General features: G+C 33.4%; 1 protein-coding gene across 1 annotated transcript in view; it reads left to right on the forward strand.

Moving 5' to 3' along the window:
- Window positions 1-14,236, forward strand: part of LOC114328871 (piwi-like protein Ago3) — an 89,347-nt gene that overhangs the window by 15,036 nt on the left and 60,075 nt on the right. Inside the window, exon 4 of the mRNA XM_028277840.2 lies at window positions 5,332-5,680. Within this exon, the coding sequence (XP_028133641.1) occupies window positions 5,332-5,680 (349 nt within the window). The remainder of the gene's footprint in view (window positions 1-5,331; window positions 5,681-14,236) is intronic.

Below are 14,236 nucleotides of genomic sequence, written 5' to 3' on the forward strand. Positions count from 1 at the left end.
ATTTTATCGGCTTCCCATGGAGCAATTTCCTTCATTCTTTTTTTGTTCCCTAATAACTCGAGTAGAGCCATCGAACTAACGCATTATTAAATGTCAAACTTGCTTTTGTTTTGTTATAATAATTTTATTTATTTATTATAACACAAAATTTTAATTTGTTTAAATATAAATTGTTTAAATAATTATACAGCTTTCAAATGAGAATATTTATGTTTTTAACTTTAAAAGGTACACTTGTAGTAAGTTTATCTAAAAAAAAAGCCTACAACTGGAAAAAATATGTAGTTTTCTGTTCTTATAAATAAATTAATCTAATATAACAAAACAAAAGCAAGTTTGACATTTAATAATGCGTTAGTTCGATCGCTCTACTCGAGTTATTAGGGAACAAAAAAAGAATGAAGGAAATTGCTCCATGGGAAGCCGAGAAAATGCATTTTTTTAACGTATACCGATTTTGAACTTTGAGGGTTACATTTTCTCCAACCTAATTTTTGATTGGAATTTTGCTATTTTTGGCAATTTTCACACGTATTATCGATAGTTTTTGTTATAATAATATATGTTATGAGTATTTTAAAGATATAAAAATTAGTGTGGAGAAAGAGGACAAAAATAAAAAGGTGATGGTTTGAAAATTATGATCCTATTGTTTATATCTTTGCCGTAAATTCCGGTCAACTTTGACGGGTTGTATCTCAGGAAGAACTCATCACAATTAAACGTTTTTTCTTTTGAAAGAAGCGTCCTGCCGCTGTTTTTCGAATATTGTTTTTACAATTTAATTTAATTTAATGTTTCCCGAGATATTCTATTTGCTTATAAGCCAAAAAATTCTTTATAATTTTAAAATATTCCTGAGGTCGCTTAAATAGTCCAATTTCAATTCTGTAAGGTACATTAGATAGGTATAGTGTCTTTTTATGAAAAAATCATAGTTATTCTTATGCATCATAATTATTGTCGTTATTATAGCGACCGTAAATTTTTAATTAACAATTCAATTGTTGCTAAACTGTTCATTCAATTTCCATTGGCTTCTGGAATTATAATCCATACGAAAAGGGCTTTTACATTACCAAGTTATTTAATTATCGATTAACAATTACTTATCTAAAATTTTAGTTGAAAATTAAAGATTTTGTTGGAAAAACCCGCTTTTTCCGGGGAAAGTTTTCGTCGAAGTGAATCGGGGAAAACACGTCTCTATGCAGAATGTAATTGCGGTGAATTTTTATTTGGATATTTTTGGTGTTAACTTAAAATATTTGAAGTTATAGAGCAAAAATTGAAAAAAACACGATTTTCGGGCGCCATTTTGTTTATAAAAAAAGTAGCACACTATCTGCGGACTTTGCATACCTATATTATTAATATATACAATCATAAGATTCGATTCCAGCAATAAAATTGCTGGTAAATAACTTTTCCCAAAAATGGCCTATTCTCCAATAATCAGCCCAGACTATTATACAAGTTTCTAAAAACATTTTATATACAGGGTGCGCCAAACCTCCGGCTTTCTTTTGCTATAGCAAAGCTTTGGAGTATACAGTGATGAGTGCGCTAAGAACCGGTAAAATAAAGCAAAAGATGGAAAGCAGAATACGTTGTGAAATAAAAAGGGATGAAACTAGTAAAGATGGGAAATTTTCGATAGAAACCTCTAAATTTATATTATCACTAGATAGTTTACACACCTTAAGACGTTAGCTTAAGGGGGGGTATGGTTTGAAATATTTAATTTTTTTTATTATTTCAAATAAAAATGCACACTTTCAAGAATACTCTCTGAAAATTTCAGATTGATCGGAGTAAAATTACCCGAGATACAGAGTGTTGAATATCCCTACCTTCCACCCGCGTTGCCGCGGCTTCGCGCCAGCACGCTTGAGCGTAGTGAGAAACGTTAAACAACTGTTCGCCTTCTCTTTTGTAAATTACTCCGCAATTCAAAAAACATATTCCAATGTTCATCACTTTACGATTTGGCAGACAAATAAGAAGATGAAGATGCAGTTGTCAAAACTTTAAACGCATTTTTCTCAAAACTGCTTTTTCAAATGCGGTGGACATTGTAACTGAAAAACTACTTGACCGATCTACCTGAAATTTTGCATAGATTTTCTTTAGACATTTCGTGAGGTAACAACGTCGAGATATTTTTCGTTTTGTGCTTATTTTTTGTTCAACCATATTAAATCTGTTGGTTTTCACAAAATTTTTATCAAAAATTTCGTATTTTTGATTTTTGAGTGATACCAAAAATTCAAAAATCATTAAAAATCAAAAAAATTATACGTTGTTACCTCGTGAAACTCATATGCTAATTAAATCTTTTTGAATTTTTTGTTTCGTATGATTCAGTGATGATTTCTGTTGTCTACCGCAAAATCCATTTTTTTGAGCTGCCTGCCAAAATTTGTCACCAATGGCTTATTTTTCAATATTTTGGATTGCATTTTTTCTTAAATATTCTTTGAATTGTACTTAATATGTTTGTTTAATTTGAAAATAAAATAATTCTACCATAGCTTCGAAAAAAATTCACAAAAATGTGCTTGATATGTTGATTTCAAACCATACCCCCCCTTAAGATCTAACGTTAACTCATCGATCTAAGTTAGCTCAAGAGTTCACTTGAATCTTAATTATACGTATGAGGTCAAACATTTACGTTTTTTAATTTCGCATAAAGTAAAAACCGATTGGAAACAATAAAGCAAATGTAAATAAAAACAATTAGTATTTTTTTAATCCACAAATAAACAATTGATCAAGAATAATTTCTACTATGATTTGAGACGTCGCATATACCCACTCTTGTCAAGATGACATGGGAAATTAAAATAAAATGTCATAGTTATAATAATTATGACTGAAGTCAGCTAGCCACGTATAATAACTAGCTTTATCTCATACTATTTCACAACTTAATGTATTTTCTATCTTGGTATATATTACTCATAAATAATTTTTATAAAAAAATGTTTATAACAAAATCGATGTATTAGACCTTGGGCCCACGCTTAAAAAGAATCATTACCTTCCTCAGGAGACTTTTCTAATACAGAAATTTTTTTTGAGAGGAGCATTTCATAAATATAAAGGTTTCTAAACTTTGGTGTGTCCGACAACTAGACTACACTTAAAAATTTGGACAATATTACCAGTAAATTGTAAGTATTTTTATCAAACAATCCTGCAAAAAAAAATCATAATTTATGACTCCAAATGGGACGGTGGGGGGGCACGGCTCATAAAGAGTCACAGCTGATTTTTGCAGGATTGTTTGATAAAAATATTTACAATTTACTGGTAATATTGTCCAAATTTTTAAGGGCACTCTAGTTGTCGGACGCACCAAGTTTAGAAACCTCTATATTTACGAAACGCCCCCCTCCCGAAAATTTTCCATATTAGAAAAGTTGTCCAACTCGTCATGAATAACTGAATAAACAAAGTCTCATGAGGGGGTAATCATTTTTTAGTGTGGGCCCAAGACATATATATCAAAAACGTCTATGATTATACAATAGTGTAGGAAACAGAGGTTGAACCGTGCAAAATGGACACAAGTCCGGTTTTATTTTTTTTTTCTGGTATATCAAGGGGTGCTTATTATGAGACTAACTTTTTCTTAAAAAATTTCGCCCCGGAACCCCCTTTTCGCCCCTTTAAAGGGGGTCATTTGTGGTTTTTGCGGAACGTAGCCCTTCCTGTACCTTTTGCAAAAAATTTCTTTTATAGAAATATGAAGAGGACTATATTTTCTACGATTTATTTTCCAACAGAATATGTATAAAACATGCTCCTCGCCAAGGGATAGGGGTAGTTTCTGCAGCACAAAATTATATATGAAGTATATTAATAAAGGGCATTGTGTGTGAAGTATTCCAAGAAAATCACTTTCTTTATTAATTCTTCTTTTTTTTTGGGTGGTTCCGAGGAAAAAATGGGGGTGCATTATACAAATTTGTAAATAGCACCAGTACATGGGTAATCGCTGAAAGTCTTTTTACTCTAGCATAAACGGTTCAGATGGTATAAAAAGGAGTTTTTTAAAATATAACACCCTGTAATTAAAAAAAGGGCTATTACCCTTAAGTGAAACCTATACCAAAAAATCAGTGACTTATTTGTAAATAATTGCCGCAGGATTTCTTCTTAATTTCTATTACAGTTAGGGATAAATATTTTTTTTAACATGTTTTTTAAAAACTTGTCAACTTTGGGACCCCACCCCCACTAAACGGTGGGTGATAGACATATTCTGTTGGGAAATAAATCGTAGAAAATATAGTCCTCTTCATATTTCTATAAAAGAATTTTTTTGCAAAAGGTACAGGAAGGGTCACGTTTCGCAAAAACCACAAATTACCCCCTTTAAAGGGGTGAAAAGGGGGGTTCCGGGGCGAAATTTTTTAAGAAAAAGTTAGTCTCATAATAAGCACCCCTTGATATACCAGAAAAAAATAAAACCGGACTTGTGTCCGTTTTGCAAGGTTCAACCTCTGTTTCCTACACTACAAGGTCAGTTGGAACAACGGGATGAACCAAAGTTGTTTTTTTTTTAATGAAACACCCTGTATATTAAACCATTTTTAAATATACGTTTTAAAAATATGCAGGAATATAATTCTGAACTTTTATTGAGAAAGATGATAATATTTAAAGGACTGTAACTAGGCTTCCAAGGTAATAAAAATGTAATCTGATAAAAATGTAGTCCACAGTACATGGACCTTTTGGGAAGATGATTACAAAAGTATTAAAAATTGTCTTAACTCCTTCGTTTAAGCGAGTCTACCGTTTTCTGAAACATTTTAGAGTGCGGTTGGATGCGTTTCCGCGTCCCGCATCATTAACAAATTTACGTTGTCGGACTAATGAAACGCGGCTGTCAATTTGTCGAACAAGAAATCGACAATCTTTATTAATTAAATATAAGTACTGAAAATTGTAAATTAAGAGTTTTGTAATAACAAAACTACCGCGCTAGAGTGGCATGTTGCGGGTGTCGGACTCTACGATTTTGTTATTACGACACTCTTAATTTTCAAGTTAAAGTACTTATATTTAATTAATAAAGATTGTCATCTCTTATCCGACAAATTTACAGCCGCGTTTGGTTAGTCCGACAACGTAAATATGTTAATGAGGCGGAAACGCGTCCAACCTGCACTCTGAAAATTTTCAGAAAGTGGTAGACTCGCTCAAAGAAGCAGTTAAGACCATTTTTAAGACTTTTGTAATCATCTTCCAAAAAGGAAGATGTACTGTGGATTATTGGATTATAAAAAAATTTATATAACTGGGATATACTTTCAGGTCCCAACATCGAGATATTCAAACCTACCAAAAAGTGGCCACTGAATATGTAATAGGATGCTGTGTTTTTACCAAATACAACAATAAGAACTACATTGTAGACGATATTATTTGGGATCAATCTCCACAAAATACCTTTCCTACAAGAGACGGAAACCATATATCTTATATCGAATATTATAAGCAGCAATATAATATTACTATACAGGACTACGATCAACCCCTGTTAATTAACAAAAAAGAGGTGCCGGTACAGGGATCCGAACAGAAAGTTGAAAGAGTGGTTTGCCTCATTCCCGAAATTACGCATCTTACCGGACTCACAGATAACATGAGGAGTGATTTTAAGGTAGGTTTTTTTGAAGTTATACTTCTTTAGGGGTGATTGAGAAAAATTGTTTAGAGTGAGTTTTTGTTGCAGTTAAACCAGCTTATTAAGACACGTACATACTATAGTACAATACTATAGTCTCTTGTCGCTCGCTATAGTCTCTTGATTTCGTTTTACGGCGAATTCTTCTGGATTAGTTTTACTGCTAACTGATACATAGATAGTTTATTGGTAATAATGATACAAAAGTATCTTTTACAAGTCAAATAAATAAATACAAATGTCGATATAGTCAAAATATACACACACAAATATAAAATACAGTTAACAATCACAGCATATTAAAACTGGAAGTAAAATACTCCTCAAAGGAAAAAAGGCGTTCACTATAAGGTAACTCTTCATTTTTGCTTTAAATTGATGAAAATTAAGATCTTTTATTCCAGCTGGCAGTATATTGTAAAATTTTATGGCTAAATACCTTGAACCATTTTTGGATCTCTCAAGTCGGCCAATTTCTGGTATAAGATTATTATTGTATCTGGTAGGAGGGTCAATCCATGCCAAGTGGTCCAATATAAATTAAGTTGGTTGCTTGACTATTTTTAATATTTTTTATTTTTCTACCCTTTAAACTTCAGTCTATAGAGACTACATAATTCCATTTATTTTATTTTTTAAAAATTTAGTTTGCCGATGACTGCCATTTTTGTTAAAACGTATCGATCATTTTCACGGAAACATGGCTTCGCTCTTTAGCCAATATTTTCACTGAGGTTTGTCCTAGAACAATAAATCAAAAACCAAACTTTTTAGAAAAGTATGCTCTAAAAAACGGATTCTAGCATTATTTAATTTCAAACTACCCTTAAGGCCTTAATGAACCTCAAAATTTTAAAAGGTAAACTGATAAAATTCCATTTTCAGCATTTTTTTAACAGCATAAGGCAAGCCGATAATGGTTTGTAATTTTTTTCTGCAAAAGACATACGTACATACTTTAAATAAAAAAAGTTTGAGCTTTGAGACTTAAGTACATTTTTTCAAAAAAAAACTCAAAAATGTAATTTTTTGAAAAATCTCAAAGTTTGACCCCTTATATCTCTGATGGGCACGGATGAAAAAATTTGAAAATTGGCTGAATGTTAGCCCCTAGCAAGTAGAATAAGGTGTAAAAATTTGGAGTTGCAGACTTACTTCATATAGGAGTAACAGGCCTGAAAAAATGGTCAAAAATCAAAATGGTGAAAATTTGAGCGTTTGCGGGTAGGGTAATTAAAATTCAAATAAACTGTCTAATGAAATAAAAATTAATCTATTTTCACCAGATTTCACAATGAATACAAATTTATACAGGATGGGCCAAAGATAAGAGTTCAGCTTGATATTTGGCAGTTATTAGATTTTAAGGGAATGCCGAAACAGGTCGATTTTTATTTTTAAATTACAATTTTTTCTTATATATATTTCATACGTCTCCATGGCGTGTCATCGTCAGTGACGTCATCCGTCTGCGCGTGATGACATAATCGATGATTTTTTTAATGGGAATAGGGGCCGTATGTTATCTCTTTTGAAAGAGTGTTGAATTCTCTGTTCAGTAGTATAAACAATAATATAATTAATTGAAGAGTCTCAGATGCAGAATCCACTAATTTAATAAAAATTAAAATGGTAAATAGTAATTTAAACCTGAGACTTTTTCCCGTTAAAAGTTCTTACTGGTACATCCTTAATCTGCGACTTTTTCAATTAATAAGACAACAGACGACGAATATAGAAAACGAAAGGGAAACGATCACATTCCGCCTTCATTCGTCTCGGAAAAAGACAGCAGAGGAACTTTCAGTACTCAAACCGAGTAAAGGGAATAAAATATTAAATAATGGTTTTGCTTGTTTTCGATTCACAGGGTTGCACACCCGCTAGACAGGCTGTTTCTACCATTTCAGGCGTCATCAGTAGCTTTTGTTAGCGTGCACACCTCTGAATCGAAAAATAGCTCCACCATCATTTTAAAGGGAATCTGAAAAATAATTCAAATTTCCCATTAGACGCGATACAGCGACATCTCATAACAAATTGAAGAGTCTCAGATGCAGAATCCACCAATTTAATAAAAATTAAAATGGTAAATAGTAATTTAAACCTGAGACTTTTCGCGTTGAAAGTTCTTACTGGTACATCCTTAATCTGCGACTTTTTCAATTAATAAGACAGCAGACGACGAATATAGAAAACGAAAGGGAAACGATCACATTCCGCCTTCATTCGTCTCGGAAAAAGACAGCAGAGGAGCTTTCAGTACTCAAACCGAGTAAAGGGAATAAAATATTAAATAATGGTTTTGCTTGTTTTCGATTCACAGGGTTGCACACCCGCTAGACAGGCTGTTTCTACCATTTCAGGCGTCATCAGTAGCTTTTGTTAGCGTGCACACCTCTGAATCGAAAATAGCTCCACCATCATTTTAAAGGGAATCTGAAAAATAATTCAAATTTCCCATTAGACGCGATATTTATTATTTTATTTCTTTACTCGGTTTAAGTACTGAAAGTTCCTCTGCTGTCTTTTTCCGAGACGAATGAAGGCGGAATGTGATCGTTTCCCTTTCGTTTTCTATATTCGTCGTCTGCTGTCTTATTAATTGAAAAAGTCGCAGATTAAGGATGTACCAGTAAGAACTTTCAACGCGAAAAGTCTCAGGTTTAAATTACCATTTACCATTTTAATTTTTATTAAATTGGTGGATTCTGCATTTGAGACTCTTCAATTTGTTATGAGATGTCGCTGTATCGCGTCTAATGGGAAATTTGAATTATTTTTCAGATTCCCTTTAAAATGATGGTGGAGCTATTTTTCGATTCAGAGGTGTGCACGCTAACAAAAGCTACTGATGACGCCTGAAATGGTAGAAACAGCCTGTCTAGCGGGTGTGCAACCCTCTGAATCGAAAACAAGCAAAACCATCATTTATTAAATAATATAATTATTTATACAGGGTGGCCAAAAAATTTTTTGATTAAATTAATTGACACAAATAAAGAATCTATGTAATTTATTTAACTCAAAATACATTTTATTACTGTCATAAAAGAGAAAAAAAATTATTATTTGGCAAATAAACATTTCTTTTCGCTTAAATTAAATGTTCAAACTGTCAAGAGGTAGGTGGGAGGCTGTTTGTGATTTAATTTAAGCGAAAAGAAATGTTTATTTGTGAAATAAACATTTTTTCTATTTCTGACAGCAGTACAATATATTTTTAGTTGTCACAAGACTAGACCCCTATTCCCATTTAAAAAAATCATCGATTACGTTATCACGCTATGATGGATGACGTCACTTAGTATGAAATGTATCCCAAACAGTTGCAATATAATAAAAATAAAAATGGACCTATTTCGGCATTTCCTTAAAATCTAATAGGTAACTATTGCCAAATATCGAGTTGGACTGTTTTCTTTGGCCCACCCGGTATAAATTTGTATTCATTGGAAAATCTGGTGAAAATACATTAATTTTTATTTCATTAGACAGTTTATTTGAATTTTAATTACCCTGCCCGCAAACGCTCCAATTTTGACCATTTTGATTTTTGACCATTTTTTCAGGCCTGTTACTCCTATATGACGTAAGTCTGAAACTCCAAATTTTTTACTTCCTATTCTACTTGCTAGGAGCTAACATTCAGCCAAGTTTCAAATTTTTTCATCCATGTCCATCAGGGATATAAGGGGTCAAACTTTGAGATTTTTCAAAAAATTACATTTTTGAGATTTTTTTTGAAAAAATTTACTCAAGTCTCAAATCTCAAACTTTTTCATTTAAAGTATGTACGTATGTCTTTTCCAGAAAAAAATTACAAATTATTATCGGCTTGCCTTATGCTGTTAAAAAAATGCTGAAAATGGAATTTTATCAGTTAACCTTTTCCAACTTTGAGGTTAAAATTAAATAATGCTACAGGCAATTTTTTTAGAGCACACTTTTCTAAAAAGTTTGGTTTTTGATTTATTGTTCTAGGACAAACCTCAGTAAAAATATTGGCTAAAGTGGAAAATGAACGTCACGCTTTAACAAAAATGACCGTCATCGGCAAACTAATTTTTTTAAAAATAAATTGAATGCAATTTTGTACTCTCTATAGACTGAAGTTTAAAAGGTAGAAAAATAAAAAATATTGAAAATAGTCAAGCAACCACCTTTGGACCACTTGGCTTGGATTGACCCAGGATAATTGTGAAAATTTTCATGCGCATTGTATTGGCTAAGATTTTGTTTAATGTGCAACAAACACTGCATAATATATACGGAAGGTAAAGTTAAAATTTTAAAAGCTCTAAAGGAGTTTCTACAATCTGCTATATAACGAGCCCAGAGATAATACGAACACACTTTCTTTGTTGCCCAAACACTTTATCAATATGACAAGAGTGGCCCCAGCTGAGAATAACATATTATGTAAGATGAGAATGGAAATTGCTATGATTTTCCTGGAAGTCACTTTCGCAAGGTTCCTGAAAAGGAAAATTTGTCGGGAAAGCTATAGATTAACTATATGTTGCTCCCAGGTTAATCCTGCATCCAAATGTACCCCCAGAAACTTCGCCTCGGTTGCACATTGTGGTAGAGCAATGTTTCCAATAAGTGTTATTTCTTAAAGTAAAATTAACACTTTGTGATGTCGAGTTGTTCAAGGAGAGACAGTTAGTTAAAAACCAATCAAATAAGTTTTTTTTCAGATGTTTGGTAATTAAGGGTCTTAAATTCAGAAGGGTGATAGCTTATATAGAAAGTAGTGTCATCATCAAATAAAACAGTGTTATCCCTAATAGCACACGACGTCCAATGGACGTCCAAAATAGGTCCATTTTTGGTCCTAACGTCCATGGACTATAAATGGACGTCCTTTGGACGTCCCACGTTGGACGTCCTTCGGAAGGAATAAATATGGACGTCCTTTGGACGTCCGACTTTGGACGTCCTTCGGACGGAATAAAAATGGACGTCCGACTTTGGACGTCCTTCGGAAGGAATAAATATGGACGTCCTTTGGACGTCCTTCGGACGGAATAAAAATGGACGTCCGACGTTGGACGTCCTTCGGATGGAATAAATATGGACGTCCATATACTGGACGAAATACGGACGTTTTATGAACGCTTCCCTAATAGCACACGACGTCCAAAATAGGTCCATTTTTGGTCCTAACGTCCATGGACTATAAATGGACGTTCTTTGGATGTCCGGCGTTGGACGTCCTTCGGTGGACTAAATATGTACGTCCTTCGGACGTCCGACGTTGGACGTCCTTCGGTGGACTAAATATGTACGTCCTTCGGACGTCCGATGTTGGACGTCCTTCGGGTGGAATAAATATGAACGTCCTTTGGACGTCCGTACTGGACGAAATACGGACGTTTGCTGATCGTCTATATTGGACATATTATACGAATTACGGGATAAAATAGCAAAATAATTCAATAAAATATTTTATGTTAATAAAATAGTTTACATCGAAAAGATAATTATATTTAATTCAAAATTGCACAGTTTAATATTTTAAACATGTTTTTGTTTTTTTTTTTTTGTAAAGTGTGAAAATCTTATTTGTAAATTATTTGTTACAATGTTTTATTATTCTAGTTACCAAGATCACATAAGTTTGCTAATTAATTCTAGTAAGCAAAAATATAATTTTTATCAATGTATCCGTACTACAAATGAATCTTAAGAGCATCTTTTTGAAGTTGAATATACGTGCTCAAAATAGGTCCAGTCTTAGTCCTAATGTCTATGGACTATAAATGGATGTCCTTTGGACGTCCGACGTTAGACGTACTTCGGGTGGAATAAATATGAATACGGTGGACTAAATATGTACGTCCTTCGGACGTCCGATGGTGGACGTCCGATGGTGGAATAAATACGAACGTCCTTTGGACGTCCGTACTGGACGAAATACGGACTTTTTGTGGACGTCTGAAAATCAACCCCACTACTTGGTTCCTCTGTTGACAAAACTATAACGATAGGCGATAGATTTTCGATTCACCCACCGATATCAGTATCAGTTCGAAGTTGGAGAGTTGATCTCTCAGTCGTTGTCGTCGTTAGGGCTCCGCGTAGAGTTTTATTCATTAACCACTGATTTTCATAATGTAAGAAATTATATTATATACGAATTAAAGTGTAATATACTTATACATATACTATATATTACGTAAAACTATGAAGACGCTGTTTCACAACATAACACAGAGTCCGACCGCCTCATCGGGCCATTTAGAGCATCAATGCATAAGTCCATCCAATGGATTATTATGTGCCCCTTTGACATAGGCGCACAACATTTTAATCTACCACCCTGAGGATTCCTGCTCCTGGAGATTTTCTGAAGTGCCGAAACAGTCTATGTTCCTGATTCCTCGATCAGATGAGAAGTTTTCGGAGCCATCAACCCCAGACAGCTACTGGAGCTCCACGTTGCAGCCAGTCACTTCTTGGTAAGTGAACGCCAAAGAGGAAGCATTCAGACTCTGCTGCTACCACCGTCTGGACATAGCCTATCGATTCCTGATGGCCTAGAGGACAAACTCGCCGAGAATGGTGGACAAAACCACCAGCCAGGACAACTGGTATCCAAACATTGGTATTATTTACGTTTTTTATTACATTTACATATTTTTTCATGCTCTTTGATATATTTCTTATGCTTTCTGGTATATTTTTCATACATTTTTCAATCTTATGGGTGTTTGGTAAAGAATGGGCCCTAGCTTAACCTTGGATTACTGAGCTTAAAATAGGTCGATTTAAGCTAACTTACTTTAGTACGAAAGATGATAATAACCGAAATACAGGGTGTCAAATTTAAACTTTTATTTTATTCTTGATTATTTCCTGGGCAATACATCATTTTTGGTGTTGAATTTAGATTTCTTGTCCCAAAAAACCCCCGCTTACCAAATTTCGTGATATTATCCCATGCTTGTTAGGAAATATTCAAATAAAATAAAAGTTTAAATTTGACACCTTGTATTTCGGTTATTATCAACTTTAGTACTAATGTAAGTTAACTTAAATCGACCTATTTTACCCTCCGAAATCTAAGGTTAATCTATGGCCTATTCTTTACCAAACACTCTGTATAAGTACATAATTGCATTCTAGCCAATCTTTTTGATTTTCTATAAAGTACAGACTTCCTTGAATTTTTACTGCAAGGTAACTTCTTGGATTTGAATTTAAAATTTATTGTTAAAGGAAATTTCCGCTAGCTCGGTGGCCCCTTTGTTCGTCTTACTACTTACCTCTACCCAACGGTTCTTTTGTCAAACAGATTGGGTTGGTATGTACCTGGTAAGCAAAAGGTATTTATCTCAGTATTTTATAATCTATTTATAATATTGAAATATCTAAGCGAAGGCGGATGAAAAAAAATTAGACAAAAGTTGAATGATTATTATAATATTATAATATAATATTACACTATATAATAAGTATACATAGATAGAATATCTTCTTTTTAAGAAATTGTCCATTATCTCCAAATGAGCAAGGTGTCGATTTGAAATATATGTATAATATACAGCCCATTACGCACCACCTTAAAAATTGAGCATTTTTGATGTCTCGAATTTCCTAAACCAGTTGTCCCATCTAGGTGATTTTTTTTTATAATATCCTCCTTAAGGTGATACAGTAGCGATCAACAGGTAGCAAAAACGCGTTCCAAGATTGCGGCTGTAATTTTGAATATTTTTTCGAGATATTTGGCACACGTATTCGTAATATAATAAAGAATGGCGGTACAGAGCCCAATTTGAAAAATATATTAATATGTGGAAATTACTCTGTAATTAAATACAATATTAAAAAAACAAGCCTGTACCGCCATTAAGAAGAACAAAAAAATACACTTTCTTCAAATAAACTTTTTTATGCGATGCCTAGATTTTGTGTCATTTTGGAACTACTAAAATTTTTTATTTCATTAGTAGTTCCAAAATGACACAACATCTAGGCATTGGATAAAAAAGTTTATTTGAAGAAAGTGTATTTTTTTGTTCTTCTTAATGGCGGTACAGGCTCGTTTTTTTAATATTGTATTTAATTACAGAGTAATTTTCACATATTATTATATTTTTCAAATTGGGCTCTGTACCGCCATTCTTTATTATATTACGAATGCGTGTGCCAAATATCTCAAAAAAATATTCAAAATTACAGCCGCAATCTTGGAACGCGTTTTCGCTACCTGTTGCTCGCTACTGTTTCCTCTTAAGCTTGTCATGCACGGGGAGCTATATACTGTAATATATATTATATCACATCGCTCTCTATAGTAATGAGTGAGCCTGCACACATGGAACCATTAGTTCCGTGTGCCACATCAATGAGGGTTGTTTGTCTCGTTAATTTATTGACTAATACGAGATCTGGTCTATTATGCGCCACTGTTTGGTCTGTGAGCACAGTGGGGTCCCAGTATAGCTTGTAGTTGCCATCCTCAAGCATACTCTCAGGGACGTATTGATAATATGGGAGATGGTCGGTTTGGAGATATGG

This window comes from Diabrotica virgifera, chromosome 1 (assembly GCF_917563875.1).
Source record: "Diabrotica virgifera virgifera chromosome 1, PGI_DIABVI_V3a".
Taxonomy (NCBI): domain Eukaryota; kingdom Metazoa; phylum Arthropoda; class Insecta; order Coleoptera; family Chrysomelidae; genus Diabrotica; species Diabrotica virgifera.